General features: G+C 35.2%; 1 protein-coding gene across 2 annotated transcripts in view; it reads left to right on the top strand.

Moving 5' to 3' along the window:
• The first annotated feature begins 3,650 nt into the window (after nucleotides 1-3,650).
• The window catches only part of LOC127961282 (furin-1), an 85,693-nt gene continuing 76,934 nt past the window's right edge, over nucleotides 3,651-12,409 (top strand). The window contains exons 1-2 of one of the 2 annotated variants that reach the window (XM_052560326.1): nucleotides 3,651-4,101; nucleotides 10,660-10,962. In XM_052560326.1, coding sequence (XP_052416286.1) covers nucleotides 10,786-10,962 — 177 coding nt within the window. In that variant the 5' untranslated portion in view covers nucleotides 3,651-4,101; nucleotides 10,660-10,785. Of the gene's footprint in view, nucleotides 4,102-5,399; nucleotides 5,537-10,659; nucleotides 10,963-12,409 lie in introns of those variants that run through there. The other variant, XM_052560327.1, reaches the window with a different exon arrangement.

Raw genomic sequence — 12,409 nt, 5'->3', positions numbered from 1 at the left:
TTTGATTTGAGAGTACAACAGGGGATAGACTTTTTTCACTGGAGGAAGTGTTATTATGGATTATGGAGTTGTATTTTTGCCAGAGGCAACAGTTTAAAGTTAAAACGCCATAATAATGGATTTCTTACAAACATGCAGCTCTTTGCTTAAAGGGCACCTACTAAAATTCTAAATTCACTTTCACATATCGTTTGGACATAAATGTTTATTGGCAGTCTGTGTACGCAACCACCCTATAATGATAAAAATCCATCCACTCCATATATTATTAGATTTATCACAATCATCACATTTTACCAGCCCCACCCACAATTATTGATTGACACACAATCCACCATGTTTATATTCAAGCTATAGCACTTAAAAGTACCATTTAATGTAGGAAATGTCTTCTTATTAAGGCTATAGAAGTAATTCAGACCAGAGCAGTAAGTGATTCTTTGCTTTTATTTTATTCTTTGGATCATATTCATAGCATAGACAGCAGTATTGATACTGTATATTATGCTGATGTCATTTAATACATAGATCTAATATAAACATGCAGTCTCTTTCCCATATGTTTACCTTCACAAATATAACCAGCTGTGTTTTTGTAACTCAGAAAACTGTCTATCAGAAGTTTAAACTAATATGGCTTTAAAACTCATGATTTAAGCGCAATAGACATGATATTCAAAACCAAACAAATGTTTTATTTTTATTTTTATCGCAGTTATGAGCTGTAAAGGCAGTTCTCTATTCTGGAAAAGAGGGCGGGGAGCAGGAGCTAATTTGCATTTAAAGAGACATGCTCTAATACAGCGTGTTTCTGTTTCCACTCAAATTCTGCATTTTCAAAATAATATAATAAATGATTTTGCAATGAAACTTCATACATTCTTTGGACTCTCATTCTGATGGCACCCATTCACTGCAGAGGATCAAATGGTGAGCAAGTGATTTAGCTTCTGAATTACTCCAAATCTGCTCCGATGGAGAAACAAATTCAAGTAAATTTTCCGTTTTGGATGAACTATTCCTTTAAGTACACTAAATAAATTCCAGTGTTTGGACATAATTGTTTAGCCAATTACTTTAGATACTGTATGTCAAAGATTTTGGGCTTGTTGCCTTTAAATAATAATAATTAAAAATAATAATAATAAAAAAAAAGATACAGAGAACTATTTTGAACCAGTGAATACCGAGGTTCAAATACATCTTAACATGCACACTATCTACCATGCCGCCAATATTAAAGAATCCACCATCTCTTGCATGGTTCTGTATACACAAATTAATCAGACACTTTAGTAATGCACAAATAATCAAACCAGATTCTAGACCATATGATGATGCATAAATTTTGTGTTTACGTGCAAGACTTTTGCAAACAAATCTAACCCTTTCATTACTGCTGAGACAGCTGTAGCTTTTGGGTTAAGGGGCAAAAGCTTTTCAAAAAGTTTCATTCATAATGAAATACAGTGCGCTAATAAACTGTCCGTCTGCATAATGAGTTGTCAATCCATTACATTGCCTTTCACGAAGAGTAGCCTACTGACAAATAAAACATAGCTTGACCTCTTGTCATCAAGCCACCAGTGCTTGAATATTAACATAATGACAAGCAAGCGGGGAAATATGAAATATACGCTTTGAAAGGTGATCCCGCTTGTCGTGACCATAATGAGTTTGGGCTTCAGGAGCTTCATTAGCTGGATCATTAAGTCAGCTGTGGGTAGATGCGCCCAATCTAATTGATGGGCGCTCGAGAGGGGACGCACTTAACCGCCTAATTTGCATTCCAACTCATCGCACTACCCGAGGAGTGGTAAGACTGCTGTTGTGCTTAATGTTCAAATTAACATATTTAAATTTTCTAAAATACTCAGAGAGTTTCATGATCACGTTTATGATAATATAAAGAAGAATGAACAGATTCAACGACAGGCTTTTGTACGAACATAAAATCCTACAAGTTTTAAGTTAGTTTTGGGGTAGATCTATCTATCTATCTATCTATCTATCTATCTATCTATCTATCTATCTATCTATCTATCTATCTATCTATCTAATTTAGTGAAAGGTAGCGTGAACATGCATAATACAGAATACAACAACATTGTACGCTAAAAAGTTGGAAGATCAGTTCACTTCTAGTGACCCAGCTGCAGTTTAGAAAGGTCTAAAAGCCATGAAGTTGTTTGAATAACTGGTTCGGACTTATACAAATGACATCACTGTATCCCTGCAGTTTGCCCACCGACTAAACAGGTTTGTAGAAGATGCAGTCAACATGGGACTGCACCTCATCCTGCAGCATCTGGATAAATCTGGGACTTATGTTAGAATCCTGTTTGTGGACTTCAGTCCGGCCTCCAACAACATCATCCCAACAGCCCTCCAGACCAAACTAACTTAGCTCTCGGTCCCTAGCTCTATCTGTCAGTGGATCACCAGCTTTCTGACAGATAGGCAACAGTTAGTGAGACTGGGGAAATTAAGGTCCAACAGCCGCTCCACCAACACTGGTGCCCCTCAAGGTTGTGTCCTCTCCCCACTGCTATTCTCCCTGTACACCAACAACTACACCCCTAAAGACCCCTCTGTCAAGCTCCTGAAGTTTGCAGACAAAACTAGAGTCATCTGCCTCATCAAGGTCAGAGACGAGTCTACTTACAGACAAGAGGTTGAGCAGCTGGTTTTGACTTAAACTGGAGCTCAACACGCTCAAAACAGTGGAGATGATCATGAACAGTTAAATATTCCCTGCATTTTGCAATAAAGATATGTGCAATAACCTTATATTTATTTGTTATCACCTACATCCTAATACATCCCTGCATTTCACTCTATCATATTTATATTCTATAATCTATAGCACAACTGTGCACACATTTTATTTTTTATGTTTATAATTTTTTTTGTCTTTATATTTACATATGTGTGCATTTTTCTTATCTTTTTTTTTGTCTGTGTGTTGTTGTCTCTGTGTACTGGAAACTTGTGACATTAAAACAAATAGACAATAAAGCTCTTTCTGATTCTGATAACAATGGTGCTTACACAAAATATTGACACTTTGGACACAGTTTTGACATGTTAACTTAGTGTACTCCCTTTTTGTTGCTAGTTATTTAGACAATAACAGCTGCATGTTGTGTTATTTTCAGATGACATTAAATCTGTACTGCTATACAAGCTGCACACTGACTACTCTAAGGTATCACATTTTCATTTCTATAATATTGTCCCTTGAGAACATATAATAAAATGGTTACTGAAATGTGAGGTTCGTACTCACTTTAGTGAGATACTGTATATCTAGTATATAATATATCTAGGTGCTTAATTTTCCCTAGGAAAAAAAAGAAAATTAAAAATTAAAAAAGTTAATGAAAGTTAACTAATTTGAATAGACATAAACATGCAAGCTTGTAATGAAGTATAAAAAATACACCCTTGCAATATTTATATTGTAAGCATTTTGTATCTCCGTGCATTATTCGTTTTTCTATTTTTCGTTACTTATCTAACAAAACTTGTGTTTTGAAGTAAGATGCGCATGTGTATCCAGCAGATGGCGCAAGCAAATCATACACCGCGTGACGCGCTCAACTGGACGCGTCTTGACGTCGCATCTCATTACGTATATCTGTGACGTATTTCCTGAGGAGCAGTGCGTAGCCCACCTCTCCAGTCCAGTCCCTGGATAGAGGTGTATTCTTTTTAATAATTTGTTTGTTTACTAGATTTTGCCGTTTTGAAACGTTCTAGCATGCGTCCGTAACTATGTTGGCGTATCGGTCCAAAGGTGGCTCAGAAGAACCGGGTCTCAGTGATGCCTTAGCGTCGCGTTACGTGCGACAGAGCAAGCAAACCTATCGCAAAGTTTCCCTGTTGTACAGTAGATGAGTGCGCGTGGACTTTAGGACAGTCCAGTACGTCAGGACGCTCGAGTCTGTCCTCTTGACAACACTACTTCGTCGGTGTCTCGAGTTTAGCTTTGTTTTTGGGTCATCAAACACGGGGGACTTTTCGTAGCGTCTGTGGACAGGTTTAGTGGATTTACGCTGTGTCCAAGGAAACGGAAGATTAGAAGCTGATGCTTTTGAGGTGAGAAATTAATTTAGTAACGTTACTAAAGAAGTACTGTGAGGATTGTTGTGTCTTGTACTGAAATGGCATACGAGTACGTTAGCTCCACACCAATAGTAACGTTAAGTTAGTCTAAAAACTTATGTGTACCACGTAATAATGTTTTATGACTACTTCTTTGAATAATTATCTTCCTCTTATGACATTATCTTAACCTATAGACTATATTTATTTTTTACAGCTGTTAAGTTACAGCACAGTAAATGCAGAAACAAACGTATGCTGTGTTTATGTTCCGCTAAAGGTAACATTAACGTTATTTGGAAACTTGAAACGTAATTTAATTCCAGTGAATAGCAGTAGGTGTCATATTTTTTTATTATTTTTTTATAAACACATTTTCAAAGCAAAATAATTATCATAGTAAAGGACACCCCCAACACCCTCTTTTTTGTTGCGTTTCTAAATAATAGATATTGAACACTTTTATGTAAACATTCTGGTTGTTACGTTTACCCTGCTAGTGTGAACAAATTTGCACACATACAATTAGAAAAAAAAAATATAACGTTATATGTATATGTGTTTGTGTGTGTATTTTTAATCATTTATTTGTCTAGCTCCATTATTTAATGGTATTGTGTGTCATCGTTTTAAACACTTGTTTTCTTGCGCGTATGAGAAAAAAAATAACTTAGATGTTATCACAAAAAATGCCTCAGACAGGTTAGTTCTGTGAGAAGCAGTTTGTTTTCAGATGCCACTTGGGTTAATGTTGTTTTTTTTATTATTATTTAAGTGTGGGTGCTCTGTGTTATCAGTGTATGCTCTCAGTTTTTTTTTCTTTTGTTGTTAAGTACATTCAACATTAAATATTTTATACATTTATTAAAAGTATTGTTATTAACTTAATGAAGTTCATGGAACCCCATGTCAAAGTTAATGTTGTTGTTTTTTTTGTTTGTTTTTTTGGTGTTTTTCTTACCCTCGATGTAGTTAAATTGATCACGTTTTCATTATTTTTCCTCATGAGACTAATGTTTCAGCTATTACCAATCCAAGTGTAATGCTTGCCAGGAAACAAAGTTAGTCTCCTCTTTGGAACAAGCATTCACTTGTGTTTTGAAATCAAGAATGGATTGCATGTATAAAGCAGACTAATACAATTTAGTTCCGTTCAACATAAGTGGATAATGCAGACTTGTATGAATCTAAAAGTCCCACATTTTGCATCCTGCCTTGAGTTTTTTTTCCAAGTGGTCGACAATTACCGTCAAACATCTCTGTGCCGGTTTCCTCTCCCTGTTAAGTGTTAACCATGTTGTGATGTCATGAGTGGGTGTACTTTGAAATCGGGGCTGGCACAGCTTTAAATTGCTGTCAGTAAAGTTACGCACTTCTTTCTTGGTGCTTAGCCTACTTAATCTGGGTTAGACACTCGTTCAGTTTTCAAGTGAGTATTATGTTTTTTTTTGTCTTATCTTGACCTGATAAAAACATTGTGTAGGGTTTTAAGTGACATGTAGTCTATTACTAAATTAATATAAATTGCTGTGCATGTGTTAACTTTCATGCAAACCGTTTTAGTTTCATGTTTTTCTGTGAATGTTTTTTCTTAAACATTTACATATTTTATTATTATTGTTATAGTTATTCTTTTGATTTGTTTTTGACAGTGTAGTTTTGGTGCTCGTGAAATACTTTGTGAAAATGATGGTCTTGGAATATGAAGTCTAATTTTGTTTATGCATGTGTAGTACTTTGATCTTACTAGGTACAGTGGCTCCGTTGTCAAAGCTGTCTAGTAATATTTCCATGTTCTCATAAACCGTCTACTGATTTGTGGTGATCAAAACTGCTGTAAACGGTTTACTTTACAGTAAAGCTGAATTAATGTACTAAACGTAATACAATTATAGGCTTTCTGTAGCTGGAATTCTGTCTTTTGTTTTGTTTTTATTGTTGTGCTTTCAAATCTGAAACTTTAAATGCTGGGCAATTTCCTTATATATGTATTATTTCAATAAAAACATGAAGAATTAGGTTTAAACTTGACTTTTAGGTCCATACATGTATGTACATACTGGTTTATGCAGTATATTAAAAGTTTTAAAATGCTGAAGTATCTATCTATGTTTCAGAATTTTTCTGAATTGTACATTTTCTTTCCTGATGGTAGATTTCTGGTATAACAGGTAGTGCCTCTGATTGTGGGTTTTAAAGAAGTCCAGTTTAACACATCTGACAGCATTCTTTTGACATTGTTATGGTGAAAAGGACATTGAGAATCAAAGGGCATGTAAAAAAAGGACATGTCATTTAAACCAGCACAACATTTGTCATGAAGAATTAGAGTAATATCTCTGTCCTGAAAGGAAATGCCAGCAGATTTATTTTTGGCCTTTATGTGAAACGCTCAAATGTGAGCAGGAGATGGGTTGTTTTATCAGATCGTGAGACATAATTTCTATTGCCTTTCTTGTTTACACACACACACACAAAGCAGTCATTTTGTCCAATGAGACTGTGTAACAAGCGTTTATGTGATTATGAAAGAGGCCATTAAGGGTGTGGACAGGTCAGCCAGACTCAGCATGCATCGCTCCACCTATAGTATGTGCACTGAATCATTAGATAGCCCAGTTCTGCTGAGGTGATCCAGACCTGTTCAGGACAAGCCAATTGCAAGCCAATTCATCTCAACAGTGTATGAAAGTGGTTTCCTGGGGAAAAAAGTATATTTTTGTCTACCTTCTGATAAAAGAATGGCTAAAGCAGAGGTTAAATTGAATGCGCTGCTTTATTTCATGATCACTGGCTTAAGTTTACGGCAAGTTGAGCCTCAAGTCAACATCAGTCTTGCATCAGCATTTGCTTAGTCATAAGAGAGGAGAAGCAATGGGATGGTTTTGCAAAGAAATGACAATGTGTCATAACTTAACATGGAAGTTGATGAATTTTTCCCTAGAAGAAGTCAGTCGTCCTCCCCGTCTTCAGTTTGATGATGACATGGCACATTACCTATTGAAGTCAAAAGCATCCGTTTTTATTTTTTTTTTATTTTTTTTACGTTTTCAGATATTAGACCTTGTGAAATTCAAGCTTTGTCTCCTTGTTTTGGGCATTTGGGACTAAGCCTGTAGTCTTTGGCTCTGCACGAATTTTAGTACTGTAGATGGTTGTACAGTTACAGTATTAATGTCTCAGGTTGCATCTGAAGAAGTGTGTATGTTGATATCAGTTAAATCGATAGCAGTTGCAGAATATTTGTTGCATTTGTTCTCAGCTATAGGAAATATCAGGCGGCAAATCATGTGAGTGTGTCATGATGTTGCACAGTTGCATAAATTTGCTGTCGCTCAAGTCATGTCAAATTGTCAACTCCGTTTAAAAACAAATGCCTTGTGATCCCTGCAAATCTTTGTCAAGGTGAACACCCTTTATTATTCACAGCTCATGCATTCTGGATTTTTTAAATAATTTTTCTGGTAAATATTCTTAGTACTATTATTACATAAGCTTACATTTCTGTCATGGTTTCTTTAAGTTAAATCGAACTTTGATGGGTTGCTGTAAAGACCCTTTTAGCTTTCTGTTTGTATATATGTGAACAAATTTGCTCTAAAGAAATGGTAAATGCTGATGAAGTGACTAACAGCAGTTTTAGAGATTATGTCTGTTAGGGGTAGGCGATTTGGAAAAACTATCATATCACATAGAAATATCACGATTCACGATTTTATCACAATTCTTTGTCATGTTGGTTTGGTTTTACTATTTTGCAAGTTGTCTGAGCATTACAGCCAAACTAATTTCCCTTTTTTTAAAAAAGAATGGCGGATATCTAGGCCAAAGAGGGTGAAGATAAAAAAATCTTTGTTCTTATTTTTAAATAACAAAGATAAAAAAAGACAAAGATACACATTACAACTACACATAATATACAAATAAAACAAACAGTGCTTTATTTTCAGGTGTAATAGGTGAATTTAGCAGGAACATTCAAGAAATTGGATGAACAAATATATAAATTAAATTCTATATGAACTGATTCTTAAAGCAATAGTATTAACATTTCTTCAGTCAAGAACAGTGGTAAGTGGTTTTTCTTTTTGTGTTTTTTTTTGTTTTATTAACATTAAATAGTTCACCCAAAAATAAAAATCCTATCTGCTCTCTGACAATTCTGTCATATTGTTTTGTTTTTATACCACCATTTACTCTCTCGAAAGTGGTTTTAAACATGAATGAGTTTCTTTCTTCTTCTGAACATAAATGCTTTTTTGAGGAATGGTCTTCCAGAGTATTTTTTGCTACTGTCAAATTCAATGTGGACCGCACTCACTGATTCCAGAAACACCACTCCACCTTAACTCTGTGGGTTTGAAATGTTATGTTCATAACACAGCCTATATTAAAATAAAATAAAAATAAAATAAAAGGAGAGTTTCAAAGTGGCTTAGGCTATTGTGTGCAAACTTTTTTTCCCTACCACATGCTAAACTAATAACATGGTTGTCAGCATTAAAAGATATAAGATGCAGCTTTCTGCAGTGCAAATTTTGTTTGCGCATATTAATCAATTGACACGATGGTGTCGATGTTTAAATCATTTAAAATGAGAATGTAAGTGTGCTCACCCCATTTTTGTTTGTAAGAAAAAGTTAGATTAGATTTCATATCGCAGAAATATAAAATATCACAATGTCATTTTTTCCTACTGTAAATGCATGTGGTGTTGTACAGTATATGACGGAGGCACCAGAACTGTAGCTGATAGAATGTGCGCTGTAGCACTATACTACAGTATTTAGTCAAAAGCAGATAGTGGAGACCTTTTTATCGTTCACGATCAAAAATCTTCATATCGCACACCCCAATGTCTGTGTTCATGTAATCGTATATTGAGGCAGCATAGGCTGAAAACACTGAGAGACACACTAACCTAACGTGTAACGTTGTAATAAAAAGAAACTCATCTGTTTTTATCTAGTTATGAAGATGCATATATAGTTAAATTTCAGCAAGCAAATATTTTTACACCTACATTAGAGTGAGCTGGGCCAAATACAAAAAACCTGTTAAACTTTCAATGTTATGGATACATTATTTGAAGATGCATGTGTCAAATAATGATACAAATATTTATTTTAAAGTATATACTGTACCTCCTGTAAATGATGTAAGTTTACAGTAACATTACATACCATTACATACAGTACATTTAAAATAAGATGTGAATATTTTCTCGAAATAAAACTTCCAGAAACTAATTTGCAACGCTTTATTAGTTAATTTTTTTTCTTACCAAGTTCTTAACAATTCCAGCCACAATCAATAACAACATTGTATATATAATTACAGATCATTAAGCATATAAATTGTAAGTTTGTTGTTTTGCACAAATGCACAAAGATTATTTCATACGCGACAAAGTCGTGAGATGCATAAAGGCCCGTTCACACCAAGGACGATAACTATAAAGATAACGATAAGATATAATTTAAAAAATCGGTCTCAATATTTAAGAATAGCGGACTCCACACAGCAACTATAACAATAAAGGCACAGAGAAACAATATCTTTGGACTCACTTTCAGAATGATTTTTTTCAGCTGATAAACACAAAAAATATTGACAGCTTGCTTTCACGAGCTTGAGAATTTAAAGCGACAGACATGGTTGCGCTTAGAGTAAAAAGACGATATTGTTCACTGGTGTGGACAATAAAATCATTATCTTTATAGTTATCTTCAGATGTGTAACACAAACCATAATGCATAAAAAAAAAACAGTAAAAAAAAACAGTACTTTATCAAACCTTTCCTGTCAAGAAATGTGTGTTGCAAACGCGACCATTATTGACTATTGTCTCTGTCCACTCCGCTCGTTTTATCGTATTTAATCACAGCTGTCATCTGGTTTTTGTCTGGCGGTGGCAGCAGGTAAAATTGGAGCCTCTACTACGTAGAATCTGGCACCAAACATAACAAAAAAAAAATATTTTAAGATCCTTATGTAGCTGAATATGCACTGGTTTGAATTGGCCGCCTCCAGTTTCCCCTTTGTTTTGCCTCCAGCTAGCGCCGAGATGTAATTGTGACATCGGCCCTTTTACATTCTTGTAAGAGAGCAAATTATGTGTTTTACTTACCCGAATTATACTCACCTGAGTAACGTCACATTTGAGATATGAGCACATGTTTTTACATTTTTTATTTAAGTGTTTGTTTATTTATTTGTAAAATATATACATTTATTCTTGTTTGGAAATATTGTTGTCGCAGTTGTTTTATGGATTTGAATGCTATTGTCTTATTAAAGACAACACAGAGGACTGCCTGATTAACAGCAAACTCTTGTCTCTCTCACTTTTTTATTGAAAACAATCTTCTCATCTGTTGAGTGGTCCTCCAGGCTGGGATCTACAACGAGTCATATTTAAATAGTATTTTTTTAATTTTCAACCAGTTAGTCAATTCAGTGGTATTAAAACTCATCTGTGATTCATATCCTCAATTGTACCAGTAACTCAAATGACTCATTCTTCAATCTTCCATCTACTTCCCTCCCCAGGTGATCTCTCTTCCTTGGCTCTGTCTCTACATGTGCCCAGGGAAGCACGGATATAGCAGAGGGCCACTGTGCTGACCGACTTGGTGACATCAGGAACTCCTGCTTTGGTTCCCTCCATTGTGTCTGATGGATCTCAGGCTTGCCTCATTGACGCTCGGAACACTACTTATTCTCGTGACCTCTGGTCCACAGCCATCCGTTGGACAGAAGGTTTACACCAACACATGGGCCGTCCATATCACAGGGGGAGAGCAGGAAGCCAACCGGATTGCTGGAAAGCATGGCTTTGTAAACCACGGGAAGGTGAGTTTCTGTTCAGACAAGTGATTCTTGGATGTTTGGAAAGCTTGCTTGGGTTGCACTAGGGGTGCTCTGATTGATCGGCTACCGATCACAATCGGTATCGATTAGTAAAAAGAATTACAATGCTGAAAAAGCATTTTCAGTGACAACGTTTTGGATTTGAAATAAAAATAATGGATAAATGTTGTGTTGTGGTACACAACAGCCACGGAACAGTAGCAGACTCTTCTGTGAAAACAGTCTGTGCTGCTTCCCCCCTCCCAAGAGTCACCTAAGAGGGGAATTCCCCCCGTTTCCAAAAATTCAGGCCCTGAATAAATGTCTAAAAATCTGATTGGAGTATCTATATAGTTCTAAATGATTAAAAGAAGGCTGTTAAAAGATCGCAATCGGTGATAGGTATCGGAAGATACTGCTTTCTGTGATCGGTGATCGGAGATCGGCTTTTACAAATCCTGATTGGAGCACCCCGAAGTTGCACTTTCTTTAACATACATGCATGTTTTATTCAAAATGAAAGTTGCTGGCTGCATGACATGCTTTTTGTCAGCGTAGACAGTTCTAGGAAGAAGAGTGGGTAAAGGTTCACCTCAAAATCAAAAGTAAAAGAAAAATTCATAAAGGAAATAGTTTTTGTGTCCTTAAGGTTTTTTTGTGCGGGGATATTAATTTATTTTTTTATTTTATAGAACAGATACAAACACAATGAATACTTTATGCATGTGCAATTTTAATATAAGTTATGGCCAAGCACCGGACTCACATTGTGACCCAAAATTACTTTTTGTTTTAATATTGGAAAAAGGGATTTTCTTTTTTTTTCACATAAAAGGAATTTATAAATAAACTAAATGATGATAATATCACTATTAGTTTTCATGTTCTGGAAACAGCCTTCATAAAAAAACTGAATTATTTTATTAAATTAATTGACTGTTATTATTATTTATTAAACATGTTGTTGTTGTTTTTCATTTTGGGAACAAATATGATCCAGACATTTTTTTTGTCATGAGATCTACCCACCTTAGGCTTAACTCAGGGTTATTATCAGTCATGATTTAGTGTGCTAAGTAAAGTTTATGTTTACACAGCTTATTCTTCGGGTAGATTTATGAAGCTGTTGTCAGTTAAACAGATTAATTTCTTTGACAGTTTTGACAGATTAATTTGTCATTAAGATTAACTCTCAATAGAAAATAGATCTGCCTTTAATTAAAATAAGATTCTGCGTTGTTGGGTTGCTTCTGTTAGCTGTTGTATTAACATGAACATTTGTTAGCAGTACTCTTAGTAAATATGGTTCTCAGTCCCAAACACATCCACATGACTTTGAACTGAACTTTTAAAGCAAAGATCTCAAAATGTGCCACTGCACAATGAGATTCTAATTATTAAAGATGCAGATTTGTCCTTTTCTTCCCCTCATTTTCCCATCCTCAGGAAA

This window comes from Carassius gibelio, chromosome B7 (assembly GCF_023724105.1).
Source record: "Carassius gibelio isolate Cgi1373 ecotype wild population from Czech Republic chromosome B7, carGib1.2-hapl.c, whole genome shotgun sequence".
In the NCBI taxonomy this organism is placed as follows: domain Eukaryota; kingdom Metazoa; phylum Chordata; class Actinopteri; order Cypriniformes; family Cyprinidae; genus Carassius; species Carassius gibelio.
The sequence above is the reverse complement of the archived record's forward strand: the minus strand, read 5'-3'. Positions and strand labels throughout refer to the sequence as shown.